The 27,688-nt window shown below is 40.4% G+C and overlaps 1 protein-coding gene across 3 annotated transcripts; it reads left to right on the top strand.

The window, feature by feature from the left end:
- Positions 1–871: 871 nt before the first annotated feature.
- Positions 872–25,913, top strand: bicdl1 (BICD family like cargo adaptor 1). 3 transcript variants are annotated; one of them, XR_002919702.2, is made up of 12 exons: positions 873–2,022; positions 4,637–4,852; positions 15,683–15,799; positions 17,444–17,455; positions 18,313–18,459; positions 19,597–19,776; positions 19,860–20,078; positions 20,156–20,299; positions 22,098–22,228; positions 22,570–22,690; positions 22,959–23,073; positions 25,215–25,347. XR_002919702.2 is itself a non-coding variant. In XM_024276272.2 (11 exons), exons 1-11 carry the CDS (start codon positions 1,642–1,644, stop codon positions 25,380–25,382), a joined length of 1,836 nt encoding a protein of 611 aa, XP_024132040.1. In that variant the 5' UTR covers positions 873–1,641; the 3' UTR covers positions 25,383–25,913. The 3 variants fall into 3 exon arrangements, 2 of the variants coding, with proteins under 2 accessions (XP_024132042.1, XP_024132040.1); XM_024276272.2 differs by lacking the exon at positions 22,959–23,073 and having other exon boundaries at positions 25,215–25,913; XM_024276274.2 differs by lacking the exons at positions 17,444–17,455; positions 22,959–23,073 and having other exon boundaries at positions 872–2,022; positions 25,215–25,913.
- The last annotated feature ends 1,775 nt before the right edge of the window (positions 25,914–27,688 follow it).

Raw genomic sequence — 27,688 nt, forward strand, 5'->3', positions numbered from 1 at the left:
AATCAAAGTCGGTGTTCACATCATAAATAATACATCTTTGTTTTTTTTTATCACAAATATGATCTTTTTCAAAAGTCTGCTCCTGATTCACAACAATTTGGCACATAAATGCAGTTTTAAGATTAATTTTCTTTATTGATGTCCTCCAAAATGAGAGTAATAGTTCGAAAAATGCTTATTTTTATCTTTACATCAGGAATCGATTAAAAAAATTAACTAATTAATTGCAATTAATCGCGATAATTGTGATGAATTTTTTTCTTTTAATTTGCCGTTTTTCCGACCACTTATTATGCGAATAATCACAAATTTACATGACAGGACAACGCGGCGGACCATGGATCAAATAGTCCACTTTTTGTGAAAAAGCGATCTACATAAAAAAAATAACAAGATTAAAGTTTTATAAACTGATTGAATATTTTTTTATTTTTTAAATAACCATAGTATAAGTGGGATAATAACCCAATGAAGTGTTGTAATGCACGCTGTGGAGGAGAGGTGAGATTAATTTGCATTAATAAATAATAACGCATTAATCATTATTTGTTAATCGCGTGAGTTAATGCATCAACAAGTGGCAAGATGACTTATCCGGATGTCTACTGCATCTTCTGTCAGTGCAGCAGCTCTCCTGTGGAACCTTTCTGCTTAGATGCTATTTCTATTTATAAATCTCTTCAAGGATCGGTTCTGTGGATGACTGAAATATAAGATCTACTGGAATAAAGCAGAGAAAAAAAGAACTAAACTGAAGACAAAACCACAAGGAAACTAGGAAAACTTTAAAAAGCACCAAACCTCATGTTTATTTCAGCTCTTTCTGTTATCTTTGAGACCTGTTTGTTTCAGAAAGCCTGTTTTTGCGTTATTCATCCAAGAATATTTAAAATGTTTTGGCGTATATTATTATACATTTTGTGGTTAATTCGAACAGGTGAAAGTGTCGAGCAGAAGAATGAATCATTTGGGTGATTTTTTGGGGGGTGATAGAAATGTCTTCTGCTGCAGTCCGGTGCGTGGTGGCGCGTCGTGGCGTGTCGTAGCGCGTCGCTCCAGGCGCCAGCCTGCCGTTTCCCCGCCGCCTCACGCTCTCCTTCTCTCACTGTGACAGATGAGCGCGAGTTGGACCAAAATATGGCGCTATCGTTTCCAGCCAATCAGCGGCCCCGCTGAAGCGGGTCTCGGCTGCCGTCAGCGCCGTGGCGGGAACGCGCACCCGTGAAGGAAAACGGATTTGGGAAGGCCTCGGGCTCGCGCTTACCGTGGCTGTGGAGTCAGAGGCTCGACATTATGGGGGTTCCTGGACCCCGGGACGGCACGGACCCTGACCGACCGAGGGTGACGGAAAGCTCCGGGAGGCGGTTTACACCGGGACCGAGTCCGGTTCGTGTGTCAGTCCTTTAAAAGCGAGTGAGTGAGCCGCAGAGGAGGCGGCGGAGCATCGGTCACTGCTGCTTCACCAGCACACAAACCCAAAGGAGACTTCGATTCTCTCTGAACTGGATCCAACTTCACACTCGGAGGAAAATGGATGAATCGCTGATTACGCATCGATCCGGTCAGCCCAGCCCAGTTCGAGCAGGGTGGGCTCATCCGGAGTAGAGCCGTCAGTCGGCGGTGATCAGTCGCCGGTCGGTGATGTCCGCCTTCTGCGTGGACCTGCAGTCTCCTGCGGGGATTTCAGCACCGCTGGAGCTGGACAGCGACAGCATGGAGCCGCGCGCCGGCGCCGCCGCTCCGGACGCGGGCGGCTGTCAGGGTCACCCGCTGCGCCAGGCTGGCTCCGGAGGCCTCGGCATGGCCCTGGAGGAGGAACTGGCCATGATCACCGGGGAGCGGGCAGACGAGCAGGAGCTGCCGGAGCTGGAGGCGCCAAACGCAGATTTACTGTTGCTCTTCCGCCAGAAGGAGAAAGACTTGGTCTTAGCCGCTAAACTTGGAAAAGCGCTGCTAGAAAGAAACCAAGACTTGACTAAGCAATACGAGAACATGCACAAAGATCTGAACGAGAAACTAGAGGTAAACATGAGGAGAGATGTCCTGCTTCTCACTCAATATGTCACAGTGAGCGGATTCTACCACCTGATGATTTATTAGGGAAAAAAGTTCCAGGAAGTTATCACATCAAATAGTTCAACTAAAAATGACAATTTACAGCACACGTGTCAAAGTCAAGGCCCGGGGGCCGGATCCGGCCCTCCAGATCATTTTATTTTATTGTTGTTATTGGCCTGATGTCATCTTGCGGTTATTTCTGACTTGTAAAATATATACAAAATATATTTTATGGAGAGTAAAAATATTTAAGCTATTTATTCTGGAATAATATTACCACATTTTTTAAATTTATGTTAAGTTATAGTTTTAAAGTTTCAAAATTCTGCTAGCTTTTTGGACTATTTTGGCATTTACTAAGATTTTTTTAGGTTAATTTGAAATTTAGCTAACATTTCAGCTACATTCTAGCTGTTTTGGCTAATTTAAGCTTTTTTTTCATTTGTTTTTTTTAGGCTGTTTTGTCACTAGCCTAATATTTACACGCTAGCAGTTTTGGCTAATTTATGGTTTTTCCATTTTTTAAAGGCAATTTTGAACTTTAGCTATTTTCAGCTAAATGCTAGCTGTTTTGGCTAACCTAGAGTTTTTCATTTTGTTGTTTTTTAGGCTAATTTGGCATTTATCTAATATTTCAGGTGGCTATTAGCTTAAGTAATTTTAGCTATCAGCTTCAGCGTTTTTAGCTATTAGCTTCAGTGTTTTTAGCTATTAGCTTCAGTTTTTTTACCTATCAACTTCAGCATTTTTAGCTATCAGCTTCAGTGTTTTAAGCTATCAATTTCAGTGTTTTTAGCTGTCAACTTCACCATTTTTAGTTATCAGCTTGGGTGTTTTTATCTATCAATTTCAGACTCGACAGCTGCCAGCACTAGCATCTTCAGCTGCCAAATTCATAATTATGTTAAAAAGTCACGGTTTTAAAGTTACTAAAAATGTAGCTTTAGAGTGTTCAATAAATGTTTATCCTGTTCGGCCCATGACCTAAGGTGTGTTTTGGATTTTGGCCCCTTGTGCGACTGAGTTTGACACCCGTGGGTTACCGTCAGAAGCCCAGCCTGTTAGAGAGCATCATGTTTACCATGACAGAGCTTTGTTGTTTTTCAAATCCTTCCTCCAATCCACAGGGCCTTTAGAAACAGACTAATCCCGCTGCTTTGCCTGGTCTGCTGGATCTGCTGGGCATCTGCTCGGCCCTTTTGATCCTCATTCATCCTCTCAGAGGAAAATCTGCTGTAAATTATGGTTGTCAGTGAAGCTAAGTTTGGTGATGTCCCATTCGGAGAACTTTTTAGACCAGGGGTGTCAAACTCAATCACACAAGGGGCCAAAATCCAAAACACACATAAGGCCACGGGCTGAACAGGATAAACATTTATTGAACACAATAAAACTACATTTTAAAAACTTTAAAAACAGAACTGTTAACATAAGAAATAAATAGATAGCATTACGATAATGCTAGTGTGAATGCTGTAAGCTGAATTTGGCAGCTGAAGATGCTAGTGCTGATAGCTGAAGATGTTGAAATTGATAGCTAAAATCACTGAAGCTGATAACCAGCTAAAATATTAGACAAATCCCAAATTAACCTAAAAAACAAAACAAAGAAAAAGTTAAGTTAGCCAAAACAGCTAGCATGTAGATGAAATATTAGCTAAACTTTCAATATTAGCTAGCTATAAAATAGCCTAAAAATCTTGTAAATGCCAATATAGTCCAAAAAGCTAGCAGAAGGTCAATTTTTAAAACTTCAAAACTGTAACTTTTTGAAATAATTATAAATAACAAAAATGCAGGAATATTATTCCAGAATAAATTAACTTAAACCTTAAATAACTTTCAATATTTTACTCTTCATAAAAATATATTTTGTCAAAATTATACAAGTTAGAAATAAGCGTATCGGGAGGGCCTGATCCGGCCCTTGACTTTGGCACAGGGTTTTTTTTTTTTTTTTGTCTATTTTTTCACTGCAATGGAAGGGCTTCTAAGAAATAAGTCAAAAGTTTTTACCCCATTGGCAGATTCTCTTTGAATACGTACAAAGTAAATCTGCCAATGGGGTGAGAAAATGATATTACCAAAAATTTGCATTTAAAAAACATGTTTTCTCAAAATAGGATTATGTTGTTGTTGATAAAATATGTTTTCTTTTAAAAAACTTTAAGATTCAGTTTTTGCGGCGTGGATGTTGTTCATTCTTCTTTCCTACCTGCTTTCATCTGAATTAAAAAAAACAACTTTTTCTTGGACTTAACCATTAAAACAACTTTTTTAAGGGAAAACGAAAGAAGCTCCTGTTACATAAACTGTTGCTTTACGACTTAATAAATTGACTTTCTTGCTCATATTTTTCTTACAATACTTAAATGTATCACTTCTGTTTTTAATAAAACTTTATTTTTTTGGCTTAAAAAAGTCCTTTTAGTGACTAATTCCATGTGGTTTTACAAAATTTGTAGCTTTTTGTTAAAAAGAAAGATAAAAAGTTGGAAAGAGGAACCAAACAGAACACTGCACTCATTTTAAGTGATGTGTCCTTAGCTCTGAAAGCTCTATGTCTTATTGCACTCAGCACTTGGAGCAGGAGAAGCACGAACTGCGCCGGCGTTTGGAAAGTCGAGAGGGGGAGTGGGAGAGCCGGGTGGCCGAGCTGGAGACAGACGTCCAGCAGCTACAGGTGGAGCTGGAGCGCCACCAGGTCCAGCTGAGAGAAGTGGACAGGGACAAGAGCAAGGCCATCAGCGAGCTCTCGGAGCAGAACCAGAGGCTCCTGGAGCAACTCAGCCGGGTGAGGAGTATGTTTGTGAGCAAGTGTGATGCGCGGCTTTAATTAGCCTGAGCTCTGAGTCACGTGGTGCTAATGCTGCTTTAAGTGTGTGTAAGACCATCTCACGCATGTGTTCACCCTCCCTCTGCAGTGCTGAGGTCATCGTAGGGACGGGGTCGGTTCTCCACTCATCCTGTCTGAGTCACTTCTCCTCAATTATGCCACCTCATCAATTTAAAAGCAGACATTTTCTGGGTTTTTGTGCTGAATAATTTGGCCTGCACACTTATGCAACAGCACTCTGCACATTGACTGTCAGTCATTGGAACATGAGGAAAGTTGACTGATGCTAACAGGGTAACGCTGAAACTTTAATCTGCAGCAATGTGCAGTTTTCTGAGGCATTTTTAATCTTAAGCATTCAGACTTCATTTATATTCAACCTATTAAAAACACTTATGAGTTTCTTAAAGACCCACTCCCATGAAAATAGTGTTTTTCAACATGCTCTTGTGGCCTTTTTCTCTTGACGGAGAACACATTTATATAAATAAACAGAAATTTGGAGTTTTTCTTTTTTTAAATTGTTGTGAATTGGAAAAAAAGCAGATCTGATTCTGATCATACACTTACAGACAAATAGATTCATGATTGCTTTGTTTTCCTCGTCTGAGCTGGAATCTGGATCAAAACTGTATGGCTGGATCGCTCTGATGCTGCTTAGCAATTTTTGTAAGCTAGCCGGAGAACAGAGGGTGATGGGAAGGGGGGATGGGGTTTCCTCTGCATCAACAACTCAGGTGACTGTCTGCTCTAAAGAAACTCTGTCCTAATTTTTTTATTTATTTTGGCTATAATCATAATCAAATGAACATTTTTACAATACATCAAAAGATGATCAGATTTGGTCTTTATGATAGTTGGTAAACCATGATGGGGTCTGCAACCGGCTGGCTGTTTGGTTAATATAAAAGGTTTTAAACATGTAAAAAGTAACTGTAAAGGAAAAAGCAAGTTAGTAGTAAAGCTAAAAAAAGTAAATTAACTTAAACTTTATTCATCTCATTCACAAATATTTATAGGACGATATGAATCGCTCAACGAGGATCCTAACAACAGAAGCCGTAATTCTCCATCAATCCTTTGTAGTTAATCATCGTCATACTGACACATTTGGACTTGAATTGAGCTTCATTTATCACAGAAAATCCATTTATTGTCAGTAAACACAGCCAAAATTAAAGCTATGTTCAGTTATAATGCACTGGATTATAAAGCAGATTTTCTACTTTTGAACTCAATATAGGATTTAAAGTGTTCCTCATAGTTTAAATACATGGTAGGGGTCACTTCATTGTGTTGGTTATATTTATGAGCTTGTGGCTGAAATGCAACAGAAACATTAAAATAACCAGTTTTCTTTAGTTTTATCATGGATGACTTCACACTTTCTACTGCACTGACATGATCCTATGGTGTAAGACGCATGTCAAACTCAATCGCACAAGGGGCCAAAATCCAAAACACATCTTAGGTCGCGGACCGAATAGGATAAACATTTATTGAACAATCTAAACTAAATTTTTTAAACGTTAAAAATGTAACTTTTTAACATAATTATGAACTAGATATATAGCATTACCTGCAATAATGCTAGTGTGAATTCTGTAAGCTGAGATTGGGGGCTGAAGATGAAAGTACTGATAGCTGAAGATGCTGAACCTGATAGCCGGATAAAATATAAGCTACGTGCCAAATTAGCCTAAAAAACAAAACAAAAAACTTAGGCTAGCCAAAACAGCTAGCATGTAGCTGAAATATTAGCCTAACAAATCTTAATAAATGCCAAAATAGTCCAAAATCTAGCAGAATGCCAATTTTTAAAACTTTAAAACTGTAACTTTTTAACATAATTATGAATAATAAAAAGGCGGCAATCCTGAATAAAACACCTTAAACATTAAATAACTCTCAATATTTTACTCTCCACAAAAATATCTTTTGTCAGAATTCTACAAGTTAGAAATGAGCTCAAGATAACATCAGGCCGTTACTAACAATAAAATAAAATGATCTGGAGGGCCAGACAGAATTACCCGAAGGGCCGGATCCGGCCCCCGGGCCTTGACTTTGACACGTGTGTTAGATAGAAGAATAATCCACAGCTGTGTGACCTGTTCCTGTATTTACAGAGTTTAGTACTTTGTCTCCCTGGAACATGCACCACTTTATGTTTTTTTCATGAGTTTTTCTTTGAGGATTTTGAATTTGGTTTCTACATCACTGTGAGCATGGATGCGTTTCAAGTACTAACAGGAAAAGTTCTGAACATCGATTAGATCAGCCATAACTGCAGAAAGTTTCTTTGTTTGGTAGAAGGATGATAAATGGCTAAAGGTGGAAAGTTTTCTTTTTAGAAATCATGTCATTTAAGGACCTTGGGTGGCGGATCATCCCTGCATTTGATTTTTTTCCTGCATCTTCCACAGCACTTCCTGTTTGTTTTGAGTGATCAAAAAGAGACTCTGCTTCTTTTCTGTCCAGCTGGTTGTCATTTCCCATTCATCCTCCTCTCAAGTGTAATTTGCAGACGGGAGCCCGGAACGAGCTTATCACTTAGGCAACACACATATGCAAATCCAGTTATGGACGAGGTTAACTGAAAATCAAATAGACCGGCTTTAATCATAATGAGATTGTTCCACTTTCAGAGTTAAACATCGTGGGAAGCAGACGGAAAGAGTCAGGAAGTCCCTGGTGGATTTGTGCGAGTACTCTGGCATTCCCTCCGTCCCGTCAGAGCTGTAAACAGCAATATGACTTAGTCACAGCTCATTGCTAAGTAATGAGTTCAGACAGAAAAATGAAAAAACACTCAAACAAAGAGGAATATATTGAGAGAGAGCGCATAAACAGCCTCTCTGACTTGATTTATTTTATTACCCAGCAGGTTTCCTCTCATCTGACCGACACACTGATTCATGAGATCTGGATCGATGCATCCAATTAGGTCTCTTGAATTTCATCAAGTAACAAAGACCTTAAAAAAATGCCTCAAACACTTCCCTCCCAGGGAATTTCTTCATATATTTTTACTTGTCTTAAATTCCCTTTAATTATCCGGAGGTCCTCTCTTTGATTGAAGTGCAGTCGATGTTTAATCTGGTTTAATCTGATGGAGAGCCGCTCTGTGCATCAGCACTCTGAGGGTTAACGGAGCCTCTTCTCCTCCGAGCAGCAGGTGTCTGGCAGCAGAGCACATCTTCTCCCAGGAGGGAGCAAACAGAATGAGGAAGTCATGGCAGACAGGGTTATCAGAGCTCCTCAGCTCCAGGGCTCCTGAAACGCACAAATGGCTGTTCTTTATAATCAGAGACGTTATGTTTATTGCAAAAAAACAAAAGTTATGGTCCTAAAAGTCTCAACATGATGACATGGATAGTTCTGTTAAAAGAACCAGATTGCTTGTCCACTGTGTAACCTGATAAATTCTATATCTTCCACAAACTTGTTATCTGAAGGAAGCGTCCTGAGCTAATGGAGACGTCCCACTGAACTGCTGACCTGTTTGATCCACAGACCGTCTCTCCGTCTCTCAGCTGCTCTCTGTGGACGTCCATGTGAGAGTTAGCCCAAAAGGATCTCCGTGTCTTTGTACTCGCTTCAAACAACCAGACTTTCTTCTTCATGTTCTGAAGGGCTCTTGGGTAACACTCACTCTGAAGACCTTTCAGACTTTTGTGGATATTGTCTGCTCCTTTTTCAACACTTCTAAATGTACTGTCGACCCACTTTGTACTGACCTATGAATCACCAGTGAACAAAAAAAGACTTTTGAGTCAGAGTTTAGGCTGTGACCATCTAGGACAGATACCAAAGGCTCGTTTGGTTTAATAACAATTAATTTGATGGAAAAAAAGCTCAATTTGCTCCATAAACATCTAAAATACATAGAGAGAAGGTCAAAGACTTGGACTAAAAAATGACCTTTGGTGAGCCAAATTTGGCACGTTTCAAAGTCAAGGCCCTTCCTCACTGCAACATCGTTAAAGAGTAAAATATGAAAAGTTATTTAACGTTTAAGTTGATTTATTCTGGAATAATATTCCTGCCTTTTTATTATTTATAATTATGTTAAAAAGTTACAGTTTTAAAGTCTTAAAATTCTAGTTTTATAATGTTTAATAAATGGTTGTCCTGTTCAGTCCGTGACCTGAGGTCTGTTTTGGATTTTTTTCCCGTTAGATTGAGTTTGACACCCTGATTTAGAGGATTTTAAGAAAAACCTGCACAAACTACACTTGTATTATTAACATGAAAATAATAACCTCTCATATAAATCCAGGAATCAGTTCTCTATGGACGCTTTAAATAGTTTTAGTTTGGTGGTCATTTTTAGACCGGACACATCCAGTTATGCAAGTCATTGAGGAAGACACAACTCGCAGAAGGATTAGCTGTAATCTGGGCTAATTATATCAGCATATGCTGGTAGTCAGGAGCCAAAGACAGTTTAGTTCATGTTTATCTTGATTACTGACCAAAGAAAATGTAGATGTTTTAGATAATTATTGGGGACATAATCAGTAATCAACTTAATTGATTAATTGATTTATATTGATCAAACAAGATCGATCTGTCTGAGGCAACCCAGCCAGCAAGGGGCAGAAAATGTGGTACTGAATGGGTTTGTCTGCAGTTTCTGTGGTGGCCTCACCTGTGTTTGCCCTCATTGACTTAACCCTTTAACACCGGAGCTCCAGTGTTTATGCTCTTTGATTTACTGTAATTTTTTAATTGTTTACACGATTTAAGTGTCGCCGACGACGCCTTAGGTGTTAAATGGTTAAATGGGGATTCAGTAGGTTAGCTCGCTACGCTAGCCAGCTGCCTGGTGGGCACATTGACTGTAAAAGTACTTCTTATATACAGTCAATGGGTGGGCAACGTAGCGTGCTCGAGAGTGCTTTTGTTGCAAGCTAGCGAGCTCCACCCTTGCATGCTTTTGTGCTCCGCTGTAGTGAGGTAGCAAAATCTTCTGTATCAAGCTAGCGAGCTCTTCTGTAGCAAGCTAGCAAGCTTTGCTGTATTGAGCTAACGAGCTCCATTGTAGCATGCTAGCGAGCTCCTCTTTGGCAAGCTAGCGAGCTCTACTCTAGCATGTTAGGGAGCTCCACTGTTGCATGCTTTTGAGCTCCGCTGTAGCGATGTAGCGAGTTCTGCTGAAGTGAGCTAACGAACTCCTCTGTAGCTAGCTAGAGAGCTCCTCTGTATTGAGCTAGCAAGCTCCACTGTAGCATGCTAGCGAGCTTCTCTGTAGCTAGCTAGCAAGCTCTGTTGTACTGAGCTAGCGAGCTCCGCTGTCCATGATGCAGCTGGATAGCATAACATGTCTACCCATTGAGTGTCCGCTTAAGTCAGTGTACACAGATGAGGCCACCACGGAAACTGCGGACAAATCCAATCAGGAGGACCCACATTTTCTGCCCACATTTAAACCATATGCAGATCCACTTGGCCTTACTGGGTGGAAAGTTGTTAATAGAATCGACCAAAACCTTTGTAAAATATTTCTAAATAAAATAAAATAAATCCCTATCATTGATTTTGATTGAGACACAGTAGGTTTATTTTACTATATTGTAGCGGACAATACACAGCAAAAACGGATCAACCATCATTACAGTCTAATGTGTGGAAATACTTTGAATTTAGCAAAGACATGACATCTGGAAAACTTCACCTGTACTGTTCAGTACCAGCTAATCATCTCTGAGTCACACTGGTGGAAGTTTTGACTAAAGATGATCCATTTCACGTCAGTAAATGAGATCATTCAAAATGAACCAAAATCGACCATGATCCACAAATTAAATCGCTGTTAAAACAAATTGTGACACCCCTAATAATTGTTAAAAAGAGGTTCTTTTTTCTGCAGATTTGCACACAAGTATAAACACAGACGTGTGTGTGTAGATATATATACACTGGAACTGATCCAGGGAGAGCGCGTGTCCGTCTTTCTGTGCCAGAACAGCCAATCTCTCCAGGTCTAATCTGATCACAGAGAAGCAGAAGGCAGAAGACCTTTCTGTAATTACGTTAGCACACACACTCCGCACGCAGAGCATTTAGTAGCAGCAGCAAGTGTGTGCTGTTCTTGTCCTCCAGTTGTGGCCAGTTCTGCTGAAGTGACTGAAAAGCTGCTGATATTGGCCGCTTGTGACTCATCATTATTATTTATTTGAGCTGTTAGTGCTGGAGTCTCCTGTGCTCTCTTAGAGTATATTAAAATCATTAATCAAAGTTAACTTTTTATAACAAGAATGAAGAACTTTGGATTTTATGTCTGGAGTCACTGGGACTGTGTGAGCATCAGGCACGCACATTTTCCAGCCAATCCTGAACTCCCTAGTCTCTTTTTTTCCAGCTGTTGGCACAAATCATCTGCATCCCATCAGTGCGTCTGCTTTTCCGGCTGGCACATATTCCCCCTCACCTGCAGGATTGCTTACGTAACTGTGTGAGCGTCATCCGGACGCCTGTGGCAGTCAGTGCTCTGTGAAAGTGAAAAAACTGACACCACAACCCACAGCTCCACCAATCCAAGCCCTCCCTGGTTGCTGTGACGACCAGAGTGACATGCAAATTGAAAAGTGTATGCTGTTACCATGGAAACGCGGTCTACTGAAAGCTTGATGTCAAGTCGTGCCACCTCAGACCTTCGATGCTTTTGATTCAGACCCACCTCAGAGTGTCTGTGATGTTAGCTATCAAAAGCAGGAAACATTCAGCTCACAGTTGTTATGTTGTTTGTTTTCCAGTTCTGCTGATAATCTGGGATCTGAGGAATGCATGTCCAGATTAAAAGACTACCCAAAAGCCTGCAGGGAGCTTTATGTTTCACAGCACAATCTCAAAGCTTATTGGGTCAGTGGGTCAGATGTCACTCTACCAACGTCTCATGAGCTGATGCTGACTGGTTTCAGAGCAATGCAGTGAAATGAGCTTTTACCCCGCCAGAATAGACAAAATTTAAGACCAGGGGCCCATTTCAAGAAGCAGGTTTTGTTGAAACTCTGAGTTTGTGAACTCCGAGTTAAGAAAAACTCTGAGTTTCTGGTTTCAGAAACGGAGGTAACTTAAACCCGTGAAAGTCGGTTAAACCAAACCCATTTCACAAAGCGGGTTAAGATGAACTCAGAGTTCATCACTATGGCAACTGAGTCTGTGAACATAACCAGCAGGTTCCCTTCAGAAAACTCAGAGTTCCCTGCGGTCTCCGCCCCTTCTTAAAGTGAAGGATGTTCAAATAGGACTTCCTCATTCAATTTCATAGTGATGTGGTTTGGTTTGATCCATTTTCACGGGTTTAAGTTACCTCCTTTTCTGAAACCAGAAACTCAGAGTTTCTCTTAACTCAGAGTTCACAAACTCAGAGTTTGAACAAAACCTGCTTACTCAAACGGGCCCCTGGATTTACACGTCGGGTTCATGTCATGTTTTGAGTTGTTTTCCCATGTCAGTCACTCGAGGTTCATGTTAGTCATTTTAGTTCATCTACTAAATGTCTCAGTCTCTGCCTGGTCTCCTGCACTTTGGGTCCTACATCATCAGTTCTTGACAGAATTACTCAGTTGTCTCCATAGCTAGATATTCTGATGTCCTTCTGCAAAATATAAACTAATATATATTTAGGATAGAAATGGTCAGTTTTCTTACCATTGACCTACTTTTGCTGTAAACTCAAAAACCTTCTTTATGGGTCACAATGAAAAAGTGACTTTAGTAAAATATATGTTTTGTCTTGATGAGTGTTGAATTTCCCAAAGAGCTGCATGTTTGTCTGAGTGTGACACATTCTCACTGACATGCTTCAACCCGACCAACACAGAGCAACAACAGTTGCACCATTCTTCAGAGTCCTGCTATGTGAACGATGTTGCAGTGAGGAAGTGGCTAATAAAATGTTGCAGATTATTTCTTCAGTCATGTCAGAAACACTGCGGCTGCATCGTAGCAGTCTGGTCTGCCGTGATGCTGCATTGTTATTCACTGAAAGGCAGACTAGAAGCAGTGCTATCTGAGGACAGAACAGAAGTGGGTTAATGCTTCCAACTGTGCAGCCTCTCAGATCACTGAAGAGTTCTTCAAATGCTGCGACAGAAGGGAGTTTCACCGAGAAGTCCCAACTCATTCTGTTTCAAGAGTTTATTACGGCTAACTTTTAATCCGTAAACAAAATGTATTAAAATAGATGATTGAAACGGGAATTATCATGTAACAATGTTATTGTTGGATAGTTATAACAATTAGGGTGTAATGGACATTTGATACTCATGAGATGTAGTCATTTGTAGATGTTTTGACTAATGAACTTTTTTTGTTTGGTTATGTTTTTTGGCATGGGGGTATTTGGGGTGGGAGGTGGACAAGCAGGGTCAAATAAGGTCAAAGCTGTGGAGTACACGTGTCAAAGTCAAGGCCCGGGGGCCGGATCCGGCCCTCCGGGTAATTCTATCCGGCCCTTCAGATCATTTTATTTAATTGTTATTTATGTACCGATATCATCTTGAGCTTATTTCTAACTTGTATAATTTTGACAAAATATATTTTTATGAAAAGTAAAAACTATTTTATGTTTAGGTTGATTTATTCTGAAAAAGTATTTCTTCTTTTTTATTATTAATAATTATGTTGAAAAGTTATGGTTTTAAAGTTTTAAAAATGGACATTTACTTAGATTTCTGAGGCTATTTTGGAGTTTAGCTTATATCTCAGTTCCATGCTAGCTGTTTTGGCTAATTTAGGCTTTTTTCAGTTTTTTTGAGTAATTTGGAATTTAGCTATGTTTTCAGCTACATGGTAGCTTTTTTGACTAATTGAGGTTTTTTTTTTAATAATGCTATTTTGAAGCTTAGTAAATATTTCAGCTGCATGCTAGCTGTTTTGGCTAAGCTAGGCTTTTTAAAAAGCTATTTAATCTGTTTTGGAGTTAGGCTAATATTTACACAGTAGCTGTTTGGGTAATTTAGGCTTTTTTCATTTTTTTAGGCTATTTTGAAGTCTAGTAAATAATTCAGCTACATGCTACCTGTTTTGGCTAATCTAGGCTTTTTTAAAAGCTTCTTAGGGTGTTTTGGAGTTAGGCTATTATGTATATGCTAGCTGTTTTGGCTGATTTTGGCTTTTTTTCTCTTTTTTAGGATATTTTAAAGTTTAGCTATTTTTTTAGCTGGCTATCAGCTTCAGCATTTTCAGTTATTAGCTTCAGCGATTTCAGCTATCGGCTTCAGTGTTTTTAGCCATCTTTTTCAGCATATTCGACTATCAGCACTAGCTCTGCCTCCCCTGATTGCACGTCACTGCCCTGCTGTCACTCTCAGAAGCCCCTCAGCCGTTTTCCATCTGTAATCACTCAGGAGTTTTAAGTCAGACCAATGAGCTCTGGTCAGTGTAGAGTCTTCTTTGTGCCACTCTGTCTGCGTCACTGAGCGTCATCCTGACCTCATTTTCTGTTTCATCGGACCCTACTTCTTCAACTCTGATTGTTTGCCGCCTGCCCTGACCCTCGCCTGGACCCTAGCTGCTCTCTTGTTGTTCTCTGATGCCTTCATGCTCGTGCTTGACCTCTGCCTGCCTGACCTTGATTTAGCTTTGTGGACTTTTAGCTGTGCTTCACTCCTGCTCTCCTCTCTGTGCCAACAAAACCTGCCGCACTTGGATCCAGCCAGGGTTTATGTTCTTCGATTTATTATAACTTTTCAACCGTCAACACGATCAATGTAATTCCAGTAGTTGGTTAAAAAGTTACAGGATGTTAAAGATTTTGTGTTTAAGCGATAACGCCTCAAGTGTTTAAGGGTTAAAAGGCAGACACTCTACGTCCGAACAACCCAAAAAAACCCACAATCCCCAATGTGAAAAAGGCATAAGTTAAGCAACTTGTTCTAAAATGTAGTTACAAGATACATGTTGGGGAAATATGAGATAATTAAGAAGCAGAAAAGGAAGATGGTGAGCATGATACATTTTGTTTTGTTTCTTTCTGTGAATTGCCTCCATTGAGTTGCTCCTGAACTAACGGCTCACTGAAGATATCAAACATTGATGGAGAGAGTGGGTCGCCCTGTCGGATACCTCTTTGAAGAATAACCCTTTGAAAGTCTGGTTGTTTGATGTCTTAGATCCATTTGGAGAACTTTACAGTTTTAAACAGTCAGCAAAATAATCCAAATTTATGCAAAACAGCCAGAAGACTGAGATAGTTAGATGAATAAATCTGAAAGGATCATATAATTTAGGGTAAATTACGTATGGACTTTCTAACTTCTCAAAAACTCTACCCATGCATTTTAACATACTACATAGAATTGTTTGGCCTGAGTTCATATTAGTTGGCGATGTTTGCTTTTTTCTTTAAAAGTACAACATTTAATCAAAAAGAATAAAGCAGGGGTTGTGAAAATGTTGAACGTTTGAGGACATGCTGTTGCCACGGCAACGATGGCAACACAGACAGTAGCATCTTGAGTGCAGCGCCATGGTGATGATGCTCAGCCAGATTCTGCATTGCCTGAGCCCACCTGTCCAATAAGATCCACTGACCGTGCTGCCGCTCGTGACTGCACACATCCAGAGCAGATCATCTCTGATCCAGAGTTCATGAAGGGCCGTGACATCTGAGGGACAGTACGGTTTAAGAAGAGCGGCAGCAGCTGCTGAGAAGGACGCAGAAGCATGTTTAAGAGGCAATGGATAATAATCTGAATAAAAATGACTTTGCAGGATTTTGTATTGTGTCTACTGTATCACTAATGACCCGAGTGTGTGTCTTCTGTGTGTACACAGGCTGCAGAGGTGGAAAGGCAGCTGTCCACTCAGGTCCATTCATTACGGGACGACTTCAGGGAGAAGAGTATGTCTACACGCCAGCACATGACCCGACTGGAGGCTCTACAGGCTGAGGTCAGCTCCTAAAAATGACATTTTTTCTGTTTTTATGAGGAAACTTTAAGTTGGGGTTTCAAACTCAATCGCACAGGAGGCCAAAATCCAAAACATACCTGAGATTGCAGGCCAAACAGGATAAACATTTATTGAACATTTATTGAAAACTACATTTTTGAAACGTTAAAACCATAACTTTTAACTTAAGAACTAGATATATAGCATTACCTGTGATAATGCTAGTGTAAATGCTGTAAGCTGAATTTGGCTGTTGAAGATGAAAGCTGAAAATGCTGAAATTGATACCTGGAAACACTGAAGCTAATATCTAAAAACGCTGGAGTTGCTAGCTGAAAACACTGAAGCTAATATCTGAAAATGCTGGAGTTGTTAGCTGAAAACACTGAAGCTAATATCTGAAAATGCTGGAGTTGTTAGCTGAAAACATTGAAGTTAATATCTGAAATTGCTGAAATAGATAGCGGAAAACACTCAAGCTAATATCTGAAAACACTGAAGCTAATGTCTGAAAATGCTAAAATTGATATCTGAAAACAAACGCCGGAGTTGATAGCTGAAAACACGGATGCCAATAGCTGGAAACGCTGAAGTTGATTGCCAGCTAAAATATTAGCTAAATCTCAAATTAGCCCAAAGAACAAGAGGCCAGCTCTGGTCACATGCAAGATGACGACAGAATCAATCTGTAGCCGGAACCGAAAATCGTAACTGTAGCCGGTTGCGGAAGCGGAAATTTCCTAAACTTCAGGAAATCCTTTCAAAATGATATTTTAAAACCTTTTCAAAACTATCAGCTTTTGCACCTTTGAATGTGAATAAACTGTAACTGTTTTTTCTCTGTGAAACAGCTGATCAGAGCCGTGAAAATGCTGTTTTTTTTAAACCAGCGAAAAGGGTTGATAAAAGAGAGAAAAAAATGAGAAAAAGGTTGAAAGGTTTAAATGATATTTTTGTTCGCCCTCTCCGGCAGCGGGAGGGACTTCCGGCTATTAATTTTCGGGTGCCATAATTTTTCTCTACAGCCAGTTTCTCTTGAAAAAAATTAAATAAAAAAAAATCTTAAGTTAGAAAAAACAACTAGCATGTAGCTGAAAGCATAGCCAAGCTTCAAAATAGCCTAAAAAAATGAAAAATAAATAAAGCCTAAACTATCCAAAACAGCTAGCATGTTGCTGAAATATTAGCTAAAGTGCCAGATCCGGCCCCTGGGCATTGACTTCAGTATTCCAATTTTGAAAATAAATAAATAAATATATGTATATGTAGCTATGTAGTTTCATTTCACCCCCCAAAAATAAACAACTGCTTACTCAAATTAATTATAACAGTAAAAAATGATCCTACTGGGTGGAGATCTTTGAAAAATTGACCCAGATGACTCTTCTATATTATATCTATATTATAAGCAGCAGGCAACAAAAAAAAAAAACAATGTTATTGATTTTATCTTGGTGGGTAGTTACAGGGTTGAGGTCTTCAGAAATGAGCTTCTGCTGCAGCTGTAGTCCTCTGACTGAGCGTTTACTGTTAGAGAGCTTTTAGGTTTTTCTCTGGAACCCACTTTGTTATGATTCTGTGTCTAACCCTTGTGTGTCTTCACTCCCATCTCTCACTCTTTCACCTCCCTATCTGGTGGAGCAGCAAGGGCTAGAAGTGAGTCCTTCAGACTGCATGCTGCATGCCCCGTCTGTAAAACAGTTCAAACCAGCTCTCACCCATTTCAGCTTTTACTTTTTTTATGTTGTTTATCGTTACTTTTCCATGCATTTCTTAAAAAAGTCCTCCAAAGCTTGATAAGAGTTTGGGGGTTTTGCATGAATAGCTGGACGTGTTGTGATTTCCCCGATGCTTCAGTTCACAGCAGTGAGGAAAACACCCAGACTGCAGAGCTGGTGCTATAATTGGGAGAAAAGGCTACTGCTCTATATTTAGCTGAGATACCGCAATGTCTGGATGCTCCCACTTTTTCCTCTGTTTTGCCTTCCGATGACACAGGCTGATGACTAATGGATTTTTGGTTTATTTATGAGTCCCCAGACCCAAGACAGCCAGGATCTGGGAACCCACATGCACATATAGAAGTCAAAAACATAACGCGTCCACGTGTGCTGCAAAGTAGGTTACCAGATGTAGGTCGGGAAGAGAGACGAGCAGCAAGTGGTGTTTCTTTATTAAAAGAGTCGAGCTTTCCACCGCGTTGTCCTTCAGTTGAAGGCCCTGCTCCTGCAGGGTTGAGAAGGAGCTGATATCCAGCATTGTGGGGATGGTTCAACATCTCCTGAAGCATTCCTGAGGACTGTAACGCCTCCGCCTCCGCTGGGCAACAGGCATTTTTCCCAGCAGTGGGAGTACGTTTCAATATTGTGTAAGAGCTGCTGAAGAGGCAGGATGACAGCAAATGTAGCCTTTAATCAGGCTGTCGAGGTGGAAATCTGAACAATCCAGCCGCTCCATTTAATGCCTGTTTTGCTGCAGCGCGGTGTCCGACCATTGTCTTTCTGGCATTTCAGATTAAGATGCTGTCAGAGAGGAAGATGGAGCTGGAGAGGCGGGTGCACGCCATCGTCGAGGAGAACGAGCTGCTGCAGAATACGGTGGAGGAGCTCAGAGAGAGGACTCTGGTGCTGGAGAGACAGTGTCGGGAGAAGGACCTTCAGGTACAGACTCCACGCTACATGTATCAAGATCAAGGCCCGGGGGCCAGATCCGGCCCTTATTTTATTGCTATTAATGGCCGGATGTTATCTTGTACTTTTTTTAAACTTGTATAATTTTGATCAAATATATTTGTGCATAGAGTAAACTATTGAAAATTATTTAAGGTTTAAGTTGATTTATTCTGGAATATTATTCCTGCCTTTTTATTATTCATAATCATGTTAAAAAGTTACAGTTTTTAAAGTTTTAAAAATTGGCATTTTGCTAGGTTTTTGGACTATTTTGGCATTTACTAAGATCTTTTTTAGGCTATTTTGAGGTTTAGCTAACATTTCAGCTACATGCTAGCTGTTTTGGCTAATCCAGGCTTTTTTTTTTTTAAGTTTTTTAGGCCGTTTTGGATTTAGGCTTGTATTTGCATGCTAGCTGTTTGGCTACTTTAGGCTTTTTTTCCAGTTTTTTGAGGCATTTTGAAATTCAGCTAGCATTCCAGCTACATGTTAGCTGTTCGGGTAAATTAGGCTTTTTTCCATTTTTTTAGGCTGTTTTGAAGTTTAGCTAACATTTCAGCTACATGCTAGCTGTTTTGGCTAATCTAGGCTTTTTTAAAAAAGTGTTTTAGGCTGTTTTGGATTTAGGTTAATGTTTGCATGCTAGCTGTTTGGCTAATTTAGGCTTTTATCATTTTTTTTTTACAATGCTTTGAAGTTTAGCTATCTTTTTTAGCTACATGCTAGCAGTTTCGGCTAACCTAAGTATTTTTTTGGTCTGTTTTTTTAATTTGGGATTCAGCTAATATATTTGCTGGCTCAGCATTTTTAGTTATCAATTTCAGCATCTTCAGCTAACAGCATTAGCATCTTCAGCGGCCAAATTCAGCTTACAGCATTCACACTAGCATTATCACAGGTAATGCTATATATCTTGTTTTTATGTTAAAAGTTATGGTTTTAGAGTTTTAAAAATTTTGTTTTAGAGTGTTCAACAAATGTTTATCTTGTTCGGCTCACAACCTAAGGTGTGTTTTGGATTTTGGCCCCTTGTATGATTGAGTTCAACACCCCTGCTCTAAGCTCTCATTGTGCAGAGATAGTGAGTAAAGTGGTTTTCTTGTCTATAAAAAATGTTGTTTCTAGGTGCGGCACAGCCAGCTGGAGCTCCAGGAGGTCCAGGTCTCTCACAGGCAGTTGGCATCCAGACTAGCAGAGCTGACAGAGGAGCACAGCCTCCAGAGCCTCACCCCCCACCCGTCCAGCTTGCTGTGTGAGATAGAGCAGAGCATGGAGCAGGAGGAGCAGGAGCAGGAGAGGGAGCAGGTAGTTATGCCTTCATCACACAGCGCAATTAAGCTAAAAGCACCGAAAGGATGGATTGCCAATAATTGTCCTCATCTGTTCAGCTGCGTCTTCAGCTGTGGGAGGCCTACTGTGAGGTGCGCTCCCTCTGCTCTCATCTGCGGGGAAATGACGTCACGGACTCGGCGCTGTCCACGGACTCCTCCATGGATGAGTCCTCTGAGACGTCGTCTGTTAAAGATGTCCCCACAGGCAGTCTGCACACCAGCCTGCTGGAGCTGCGGAGGCTGACGCAGAATCTGCTGGACGGCAACGAGTCTACGGTATTTGGTACACCTCGCCGGCATCTCATCGTGTGACGGAAGCGGAGCTTTGAAAGCGGCGTGTTCTGTGTGGAAAGGGCTCGCGGCGGAGCGACGAAGACGGTCTGGAGGAGCAGGCGAGGAAGCTGGGAGAGGAGCTGCAGGAGGTCAGGCAGCTGTACGAGGCCGAACAAGACAAAACGCACAGCAACGAGGAGGAGCTGCTACAACTGCACAACCAGGTAGAGACAACTGCAAAAGGTCTGCTTTAAAAACAAGAAAAAATGTTCAAAAGAAAAGGTAAATATTGCTTAAAATAAGATAAATTATCTGCCAACAGAACAAGAAAAGTTTTCAAAATAAGTAAAAATATATATAACCTCACAGGAGCCACAAATATCTTAAAGTTAGTATATTTTTACTAATATTAAGCTATTTTTGACTCATAAATATAATTTCTAAGATTGATTGTCTCAAAATTTTCTAAATTATGATTTAATCAAGATTTTGCTAGCGTCAGAAACAAGATCTAAGGTGGATCCAAGTGGAGCAGGTTGATTTGACACAGACGTGAAGCACAGCTAAAAGTCCACAAAACTAAATCCGAGTCATGTAAGCAGGAGTCAAGCACAAGCATGAGGGCATCAGAGGGAAACCAGAGTGATCAGGATCCAGGCGAGGGTCAGGGCAGGCGGCAGACGAAGCTGGGTCAGAAGAAACAGAAGATCAGGTCAGGTTGAGAACGCTCAGCGATGCAGGCAGAGTGGCACAAACAAGACTTCGCACTGAGCAAAGACTAACTACTGCTGGGAGGGATTACTGATGAAAACCAGCTGTGGAGCTCCTGGGAGTGACAGCAGGGGCTGATGGGAAGTGAAGTGTGGATAACCAGGAAGTGCTAGAACTCTGGAGATAGTTCCCGCTGAAGGAGGAGACGGGGGACGGATTCATGACACCTAGTAAGGTAATCTTGACTTTATGCTAACCACTAGGAATCCGTTTCTTGAAACCAGCCAAATATACTTAAAAATAATAGTATTTTGCTATTATTCGAAATGAATAGTAAACTATTTTTAGCACTATTCTTTTCATTATAATTTACTTGAAATTGTTGAATTAAGACAAATCTCCTGCATTGATCTGGTCATACGAATGTCTTTGGTTTGATTGAAGGTAATGTTACTGTTGTAACTATGGAGATTCTAGTTTCAAATGTGTTTTTACTCATTAAATCTTAGTAAGAAGCCTTAATATCTTATTAAGATAATTTAGTACCAAAACTCGTAAAATAAGGGAATCTATCTGCAATAAAATGTACAAAGTGAGAAGAATGATCTTACCATTAGAAAAACAAACATATGTGCTTGTTTTAAGATAGTTCATCTCACTTAGATTTCATTCTTTGCTGTTTAGATGAAGCTATGACTAAGAATGATGATGCACCAATGCTGGAGTGAAGTTTATCTATTTAGTTTAAAAAACAAACGTTTCCAGCAATCGAAGTAAAATATCCTCTTAGTAAGTTTCCACCATAGACGCCGTGCAACCATCCATCCATCTTCTTGGCTGCTTCTTCCCTTTCGGGGTCGCGGGGGTGCCGGAGCCTATCCCGGCTACTGATGGGCGAAGGCGGGGTACACCCTGGACAGGTCGCCAGTCTGTCTCAGGGCCTCAATCACACACATTCACTCTCACATTCACACCTAGGGACAATTTAGAGTCACCAATTAACCTATGAAGCATGTTTTTAGACGGTGGGAGGAAGCCGGAGTCCCCGGTGAAAACCCACGCATGCACGGGGAGAACATGCAAACTCCACACAGAAAGGTCCCAGCCGGGATTCGAACCGGGGCCTTCTCGCTGTGAGGCAAGAGCGCTAACCACTGCGCCACCGTGCAGGCCTGCCGTGCAACCACACGGCTCTTTTTCCTTCCAGTTTAATTGGGTCAGCTCATTATCTCTGCTTTGCTCTCTGGGCCTGGGAGCGATGCAGGAATGCAGAAGGAATGCGTCTGACCCACCCGCTCCTGTCTACTGCAGATGGCGCTGCTCTCGGTGGAGATGTGCTCGCTCCGGGAGGAGAACGACCAACTGAGGGTGATGGCCGAAGTCAGAGAGCCCAGCGAGCGGCTCCAGAGCGCCATCAGAGACCGAGACGACGCCATAGCCAAGTAAGACCGCGCCGAGAACCGTAAATGCTGCGTATCTGAGCATCCTGGTCTGCAGATCCTGCAGGACAACAGAAACGGGACATTCTGTATTCTAAAAGAAAAAAACTGAACATCAGGTTCGGTTTGGGTGTCCTGACAGGTGTGTCTACCGGTAAACCTGAAACCTAAATTGAAACATTTGGACTAAGTTTGGAGCCTGACTGCTTTTGTTGAACATATGAAGTTCTGTTTTTAAATGACTTCCTCATCATCTTCTGTGAATATTTACACTGTATATTTGAGATTTTATTTTTTTTTTTTCCCTTGTGTTTCAGCCTCTAAAGAGACGTTTTGTATTGCAGGAAGAAAGCTGTGGAGATGGAGCTGGCCAAATGTAAAATAGACATCATGTCTCTGAACAGCCAGCTGCTGGACGCCATCCAGCAGAAGCTCAACCTGTCACAGCAGTTGGAGGCGTGGCAGGTATGTCATGTGGTAAAAGAGGCATCATAGAATTTGTATGTTAACAGGTAGGTTTGCAGAAAAAAAAGAGTATTTCAGAAATGATGTAGTTTATTTTATCCAGCGTCTCTGCAGACTATTCCTAATATGAAAGGACAATCATGATGTTTTTCAGAGACAGCTAACAAATCCCTGGCACTAAATGTTTACATAGATTTGGAGGCGTGTCTTCCCTCCTTCCCTCCCTCTTCTGTAACCAGCAGCTCTTCCCTCTTCTCCTCGCCCACAGTTTGCCTCCTCAGGGCTCTTTACAGTTTGGCTCTTGTGGTTTCTGATCTAGTGGCCTTTCTCAGCGTCAGCACCACCCTTTCTCCCCCGTGGTACCCCCCCCTCCTGCCTTAGAGGTGAGCCCTGAGCCGCCCCCTCCCACCATCTCACCCCGGCAGAGCCCAGTCATTTCATGCGGAGGCATTTCAGGTCGAGGGGAGAAACGCCCATCCAGCCCGTGTCTGTGTCCAAACCATCACAACCATCAACCAGACTCCCCCCCTCGTCTCACCTTTCTGTTCATCTTTTCTCATCCTCCTCTTTCCATGCACTTGACTGACGTTCATGTTTGTTCTTCTGTTCCTAAATGAGAACAATTCTGAATAAAAACCTAAATGTATTCAAAAATAAAGTCCTAAGAGCTGTGAGGAAAGTAGCTGAAGGCCGGATATAGATAGGGGCGAGGGTGGCCATCGCCCCCCATACGTGATGGCCTGTAACAATGCAAAAATGACAACAAAATAAATAAATACACCAAAAAAGGAAATAAATTAAAGACAAGACAAAAAAAAACATAAGGAAAGACAAATGGATCGACACGAAGAATGAAATGCAGCCTCAACAGAACACAAACCAGTGTCCTGATTGTGCCTGTCCCTAGCCCGGTAAATGCACAGAAGTGTTCATCATTAAAGAAGACACAGCACACATTTGGACAGATAACTGAAATGATGGTAGCATGGTTTTTACATGCAGTTTAAGGACTCCGAGGGACATAAGACTCCAAACTCACAGCAAACCCATTACTACTTGTTCATTTATAAACTTCATAGTTTTTGAGAGAATGAGTAAAATATCCCCCATAGGAAATGAATGAGAAATTGCTCAAATCCTTTAAAAACAATTTGAAACTTGTGAACTTCTGCATATATTCAGCTAGAGAGACACCATTCCAACGTTAAAAGGTTCTGAAATTACAAGCTTTTAAGGGTAATTAGGCATTCAGTTTTTATTTTAGGAACAGGCTGTTTTAGCTACTTAAGAAATGTTTCAATTTTTTTGGCTAATTTTCTTTGGCACAATATATCTAATATTCTACCAAGCTTTTGGCTTTAGCGGGGTTAGCTATCAGCTTCAGCATTTTCAGCTATCAGCTTCAGCATATTTATCAGGATCACTATGTTTAGTTTTCAGCTTCAGCATGTTTAGCTATCGGCTAAAGTATTTTTTAGCTATCAGCTTAGGCACTTTCAGCTATCAGTTTTATCTAACAGCTTTAGCATGTTTAGCTTTTAGCTTTAGCCTGTTTAGCTATCAGCTTTAGCCTGTTTAGTTATCAGCTTCAGCATGTTTAGCTATCAGCTTTAGCATTTTCAGCTATCAGCTTCAGCATTTTCAGCGATGATTTTTTTATTTTCAGCTATCAGCTCTATCATGTTTAGCTGTCAGTTATAGCATTTTAAGCTATCATCTTCAGCATTTTCAGCTATCAATTCTATCATTTTCAGCTATCAGCTTTAGCATTTTTAGCTATCAACTTCAGCCTTCTCAGCTATCAGCAGCATGTTTAGCTTTCGGCTTCAGCATGTTTAGCTATTAGCTTCAGCATTTTCAGCTATCAGTTTTTATCATGTTTAGGTATCAGCTTCAGCGTCTTCAGCTATGAGTTTTATCATTTTTAGCTATCAGCTCTAGCACCTTCAACAGCTGCATTCAACTTACAACAGCATTCATACTAGCATTATCACAAGTAATGCCATTGATCTAGTTTTAAATGTAAAACGACAATATAGATATTTTTAATTGTTTGAAATAAGCCAATCAACTAAGTTTTCATCTTAAGCAGATTCAGGGTCTGAAGGGTTTAAAACTTTGTAAAAAACTGAATTATGTAGATATAAAATGCAGCTGGATGAAATACAATCACTGCTAAAAGCTTGTTAGCTCCCTCTAGTGGCTACTAACAGTAAAACATGACTTGTTGCCATCTAATTAGTTTGATTCTAACTCAGTCGTTTGCATATAATTTGATAAATTCATCAAATTTTATAAAGGCAAAGAGATAATGCAGAATGCTAAATTTAAAACAAAAAGTAATTTATGATCTGTTTATAATTGCATCATTACTGGTATAATTGAAAAAGTTGTTGCTTGTTCCAAAGGCTCTGTTCTTATTTTGGGGGTTTTAAAATAGTGTTTTTTGTACTTATTTGCCTAAATATCAGCTTGACCCAATATCTGAACTCTCGCTCTTGCTCTCCCCTCTCTCTGGTTTCAGGACGATATGCACAGAGTCATTGACCAGCAGCTGATGGACAAGCACCAGGACGAGTGGCGCCTGGCTCCCACTTCCCTGTCGGGCTCATCGAGGAGTCAGGCGTCAAAGCGAGCTCACCGCATTTCCGAGCGAGACAAGAGACTTTTCTCTTTTTTCAAGAAGAGCTGAGCCGTGTTAGTCTGGCCTGCAGAGACGGGCGGAGGAAGTGACATCACAGTGGTTCAAATTCAGCCAAAGACAGGCAAGGGGGGGCAGGAGGCGAGAGATTATTTGCACTTTAACCGTCCCATCAGTAGTTTCTGAATCGGTTAATCATCTGACAGTACAAAGAGCAGCAATTCTCTAGACTTAATGGAGGATTCTTGGTCTTAAAGCGGATACGGTAACAAAGTTTACCTCCACAGAAGGCTTCCTTATAGTGCCTACAACCCTCTCTATAAACCTACTGCCAGCTCTGTAGTGGAGGAAAACCCCACGTAGTTCTATTATGCAGACATGTATGAAGGAGACAGATGTGTGGGACAAAGCAGGATCATTAGCTGGAAGATGATGTCCTCTGGTTTATTCATTTGTTCAGGAGTATTAAGCCAAAATGTAACAAAAGATCATGAATAGGTCAATTGTAGAATAATGTGTTTTATCTGGCATCAGGTAATTTATGATGTTCTTCTTTAGTAAACCAGTATTTTCTTTGCTTCAGTTTGATTCATCTTGTTTCATTCATGTAGAACAGCATAAAGCTAAAATAAGATCATCTCTTAACAGCTGAATAAACCTTTGAGGTGGGAGAACTTCCCTGAACTTCCACTATCATCCCTGTGATGCTACTCATCTTCCTTGCTAAAAAAAAGAACTTTCAGAGCGGTTTAGAACGAGGAAAACCACAAAGAACTCATTCAGTCGATCAAGAACAACCATCTTAGTTCCACTTCTTCACCAATCTTCCTGTGTATCGCTCCACATCACAGTGATGGTGTGCATCTGTAACGGTCTACCTCCATCCCCATCGCTTCAACGGCACTTTGATTTCCTACCTGTGGGGCTTCCATTCCAAGCGACACGAGTGTTGCTTCATTTGTTGAGAGTGAGTGTCTGCTCAGATTCGTGTGGAGCAGCTGTGTGGAAAACCTATGCAGACGTGTCTCCTCAGCTGGTTGTTGGGAAGGATCAACCCAAAGAATGATTTTTATAAAGAGAAAACTAGGTTTGGATGAAATTGATATATTTATAAGAAAAGAATAACTTTTGAAAAGAAAACCTTTTTGTAGTGACAAATCTATTCATCCAATGATAATTGTAGGCGTGGACGCCATCAGTCGGAATGAAATGCACTGGTGGGTTGGAAATTCTCTCTTGTTTTTATGTACTCAGATGTTTGTTTGTTTTATGGACTGGTGTGACACACATTAGAGTAGGTGGGACATACTTCTGTGTGCTATTTTAGTTTATTCTCACCTAAATTATTCATTCATTAGGAAAAAAATGTAAGACTCCTAAAAGGAGACCTAGATCCCCATGTTCTGATCCATTAATTCAAGTCACAAATGGAGTCATCCTCAGTGCGCTCACTCGCAGTGAACTTGTTCAACTTTAAAGATCATACATTTTGGGTTGAACAAGGAGTCTTGTGATAAATCCCTTTTGACTTTAAAAGGATCCAAAGTCGATCTAAATCAGGGGTGTCAAACATACGGTCCGCATCGTGAAGGGAGAAAAATATAAGGATGTTGGGGGGAAAAAAGCAAGTTTCTAGTCCATTCCTGAAGCAACTTATGGTTCTTTAAAGAAATGGCCGCAATACGCAATTCCGCCACTAGTGGAAGCAAAGGAAAAGGAATACCAGCAAAGCAAGAAATTAATAAATAGATCTCTTGTCTGGTAGATGAAGTTAGGTTCTCTCCTCACAGCTGTTAAGTTGGTATATAAATTATCAGGTGTGATACAACAATTACCAAAATCTTGTTGTCAAAATTATGATAATAATAACTAGAAAAGTTGCATTAGCTGTGATAATACTAGTGTAAATCATTTTCGCTAAAAGTAATCGCTGAAGATGCTGAAGCTTTTTGCTGAAAACGGTGACGCAATTTAGTTGAATTGCTGAAGGGATTTACTGAAAATGCAAAAGCTATTTGAAAACTGTGAAATTCGCTAAAATACTGGAAATTTTGTTAAAGAACTATGAAAGAGCGTTGAAGTTGACCTAAATTTCTGAAAAAAATGTAGTAAAATTGCTTAAAAATCCCTATTACTTGCCAGTTTTAAAAAATATTGAGTGTGGTGCTTAAATATGTGCAAAATTCGTAGTTAATTAGTAGAAGCCAAATTAGTCAAAAAAGTTAGCTCTTTGTGTAAACACTAGCTAAACTCCAAAATATCCTAAAATTCCTCAGTACACTAAATTTGAAACAAATGTTACCCGGTAAATAGAAACTAAAGTTTAAATAAGCTTAAAACCCCCGGTACATAACAAA

Source organism: Oryzias melastigma, linkage group LG9, assembly GCF_002922805.2.
Source record: "Oryzias melastigma strain HK-1 linkage group LG9, ASM292280v2, whole genome shotgun sequence".
Lineage (NCBI taxonomy): Eukaryota > Metazoa > Chordata > Actinopteri > Beloniformes > Adrianichthyidae > Oryzias > Oryzias melastigma.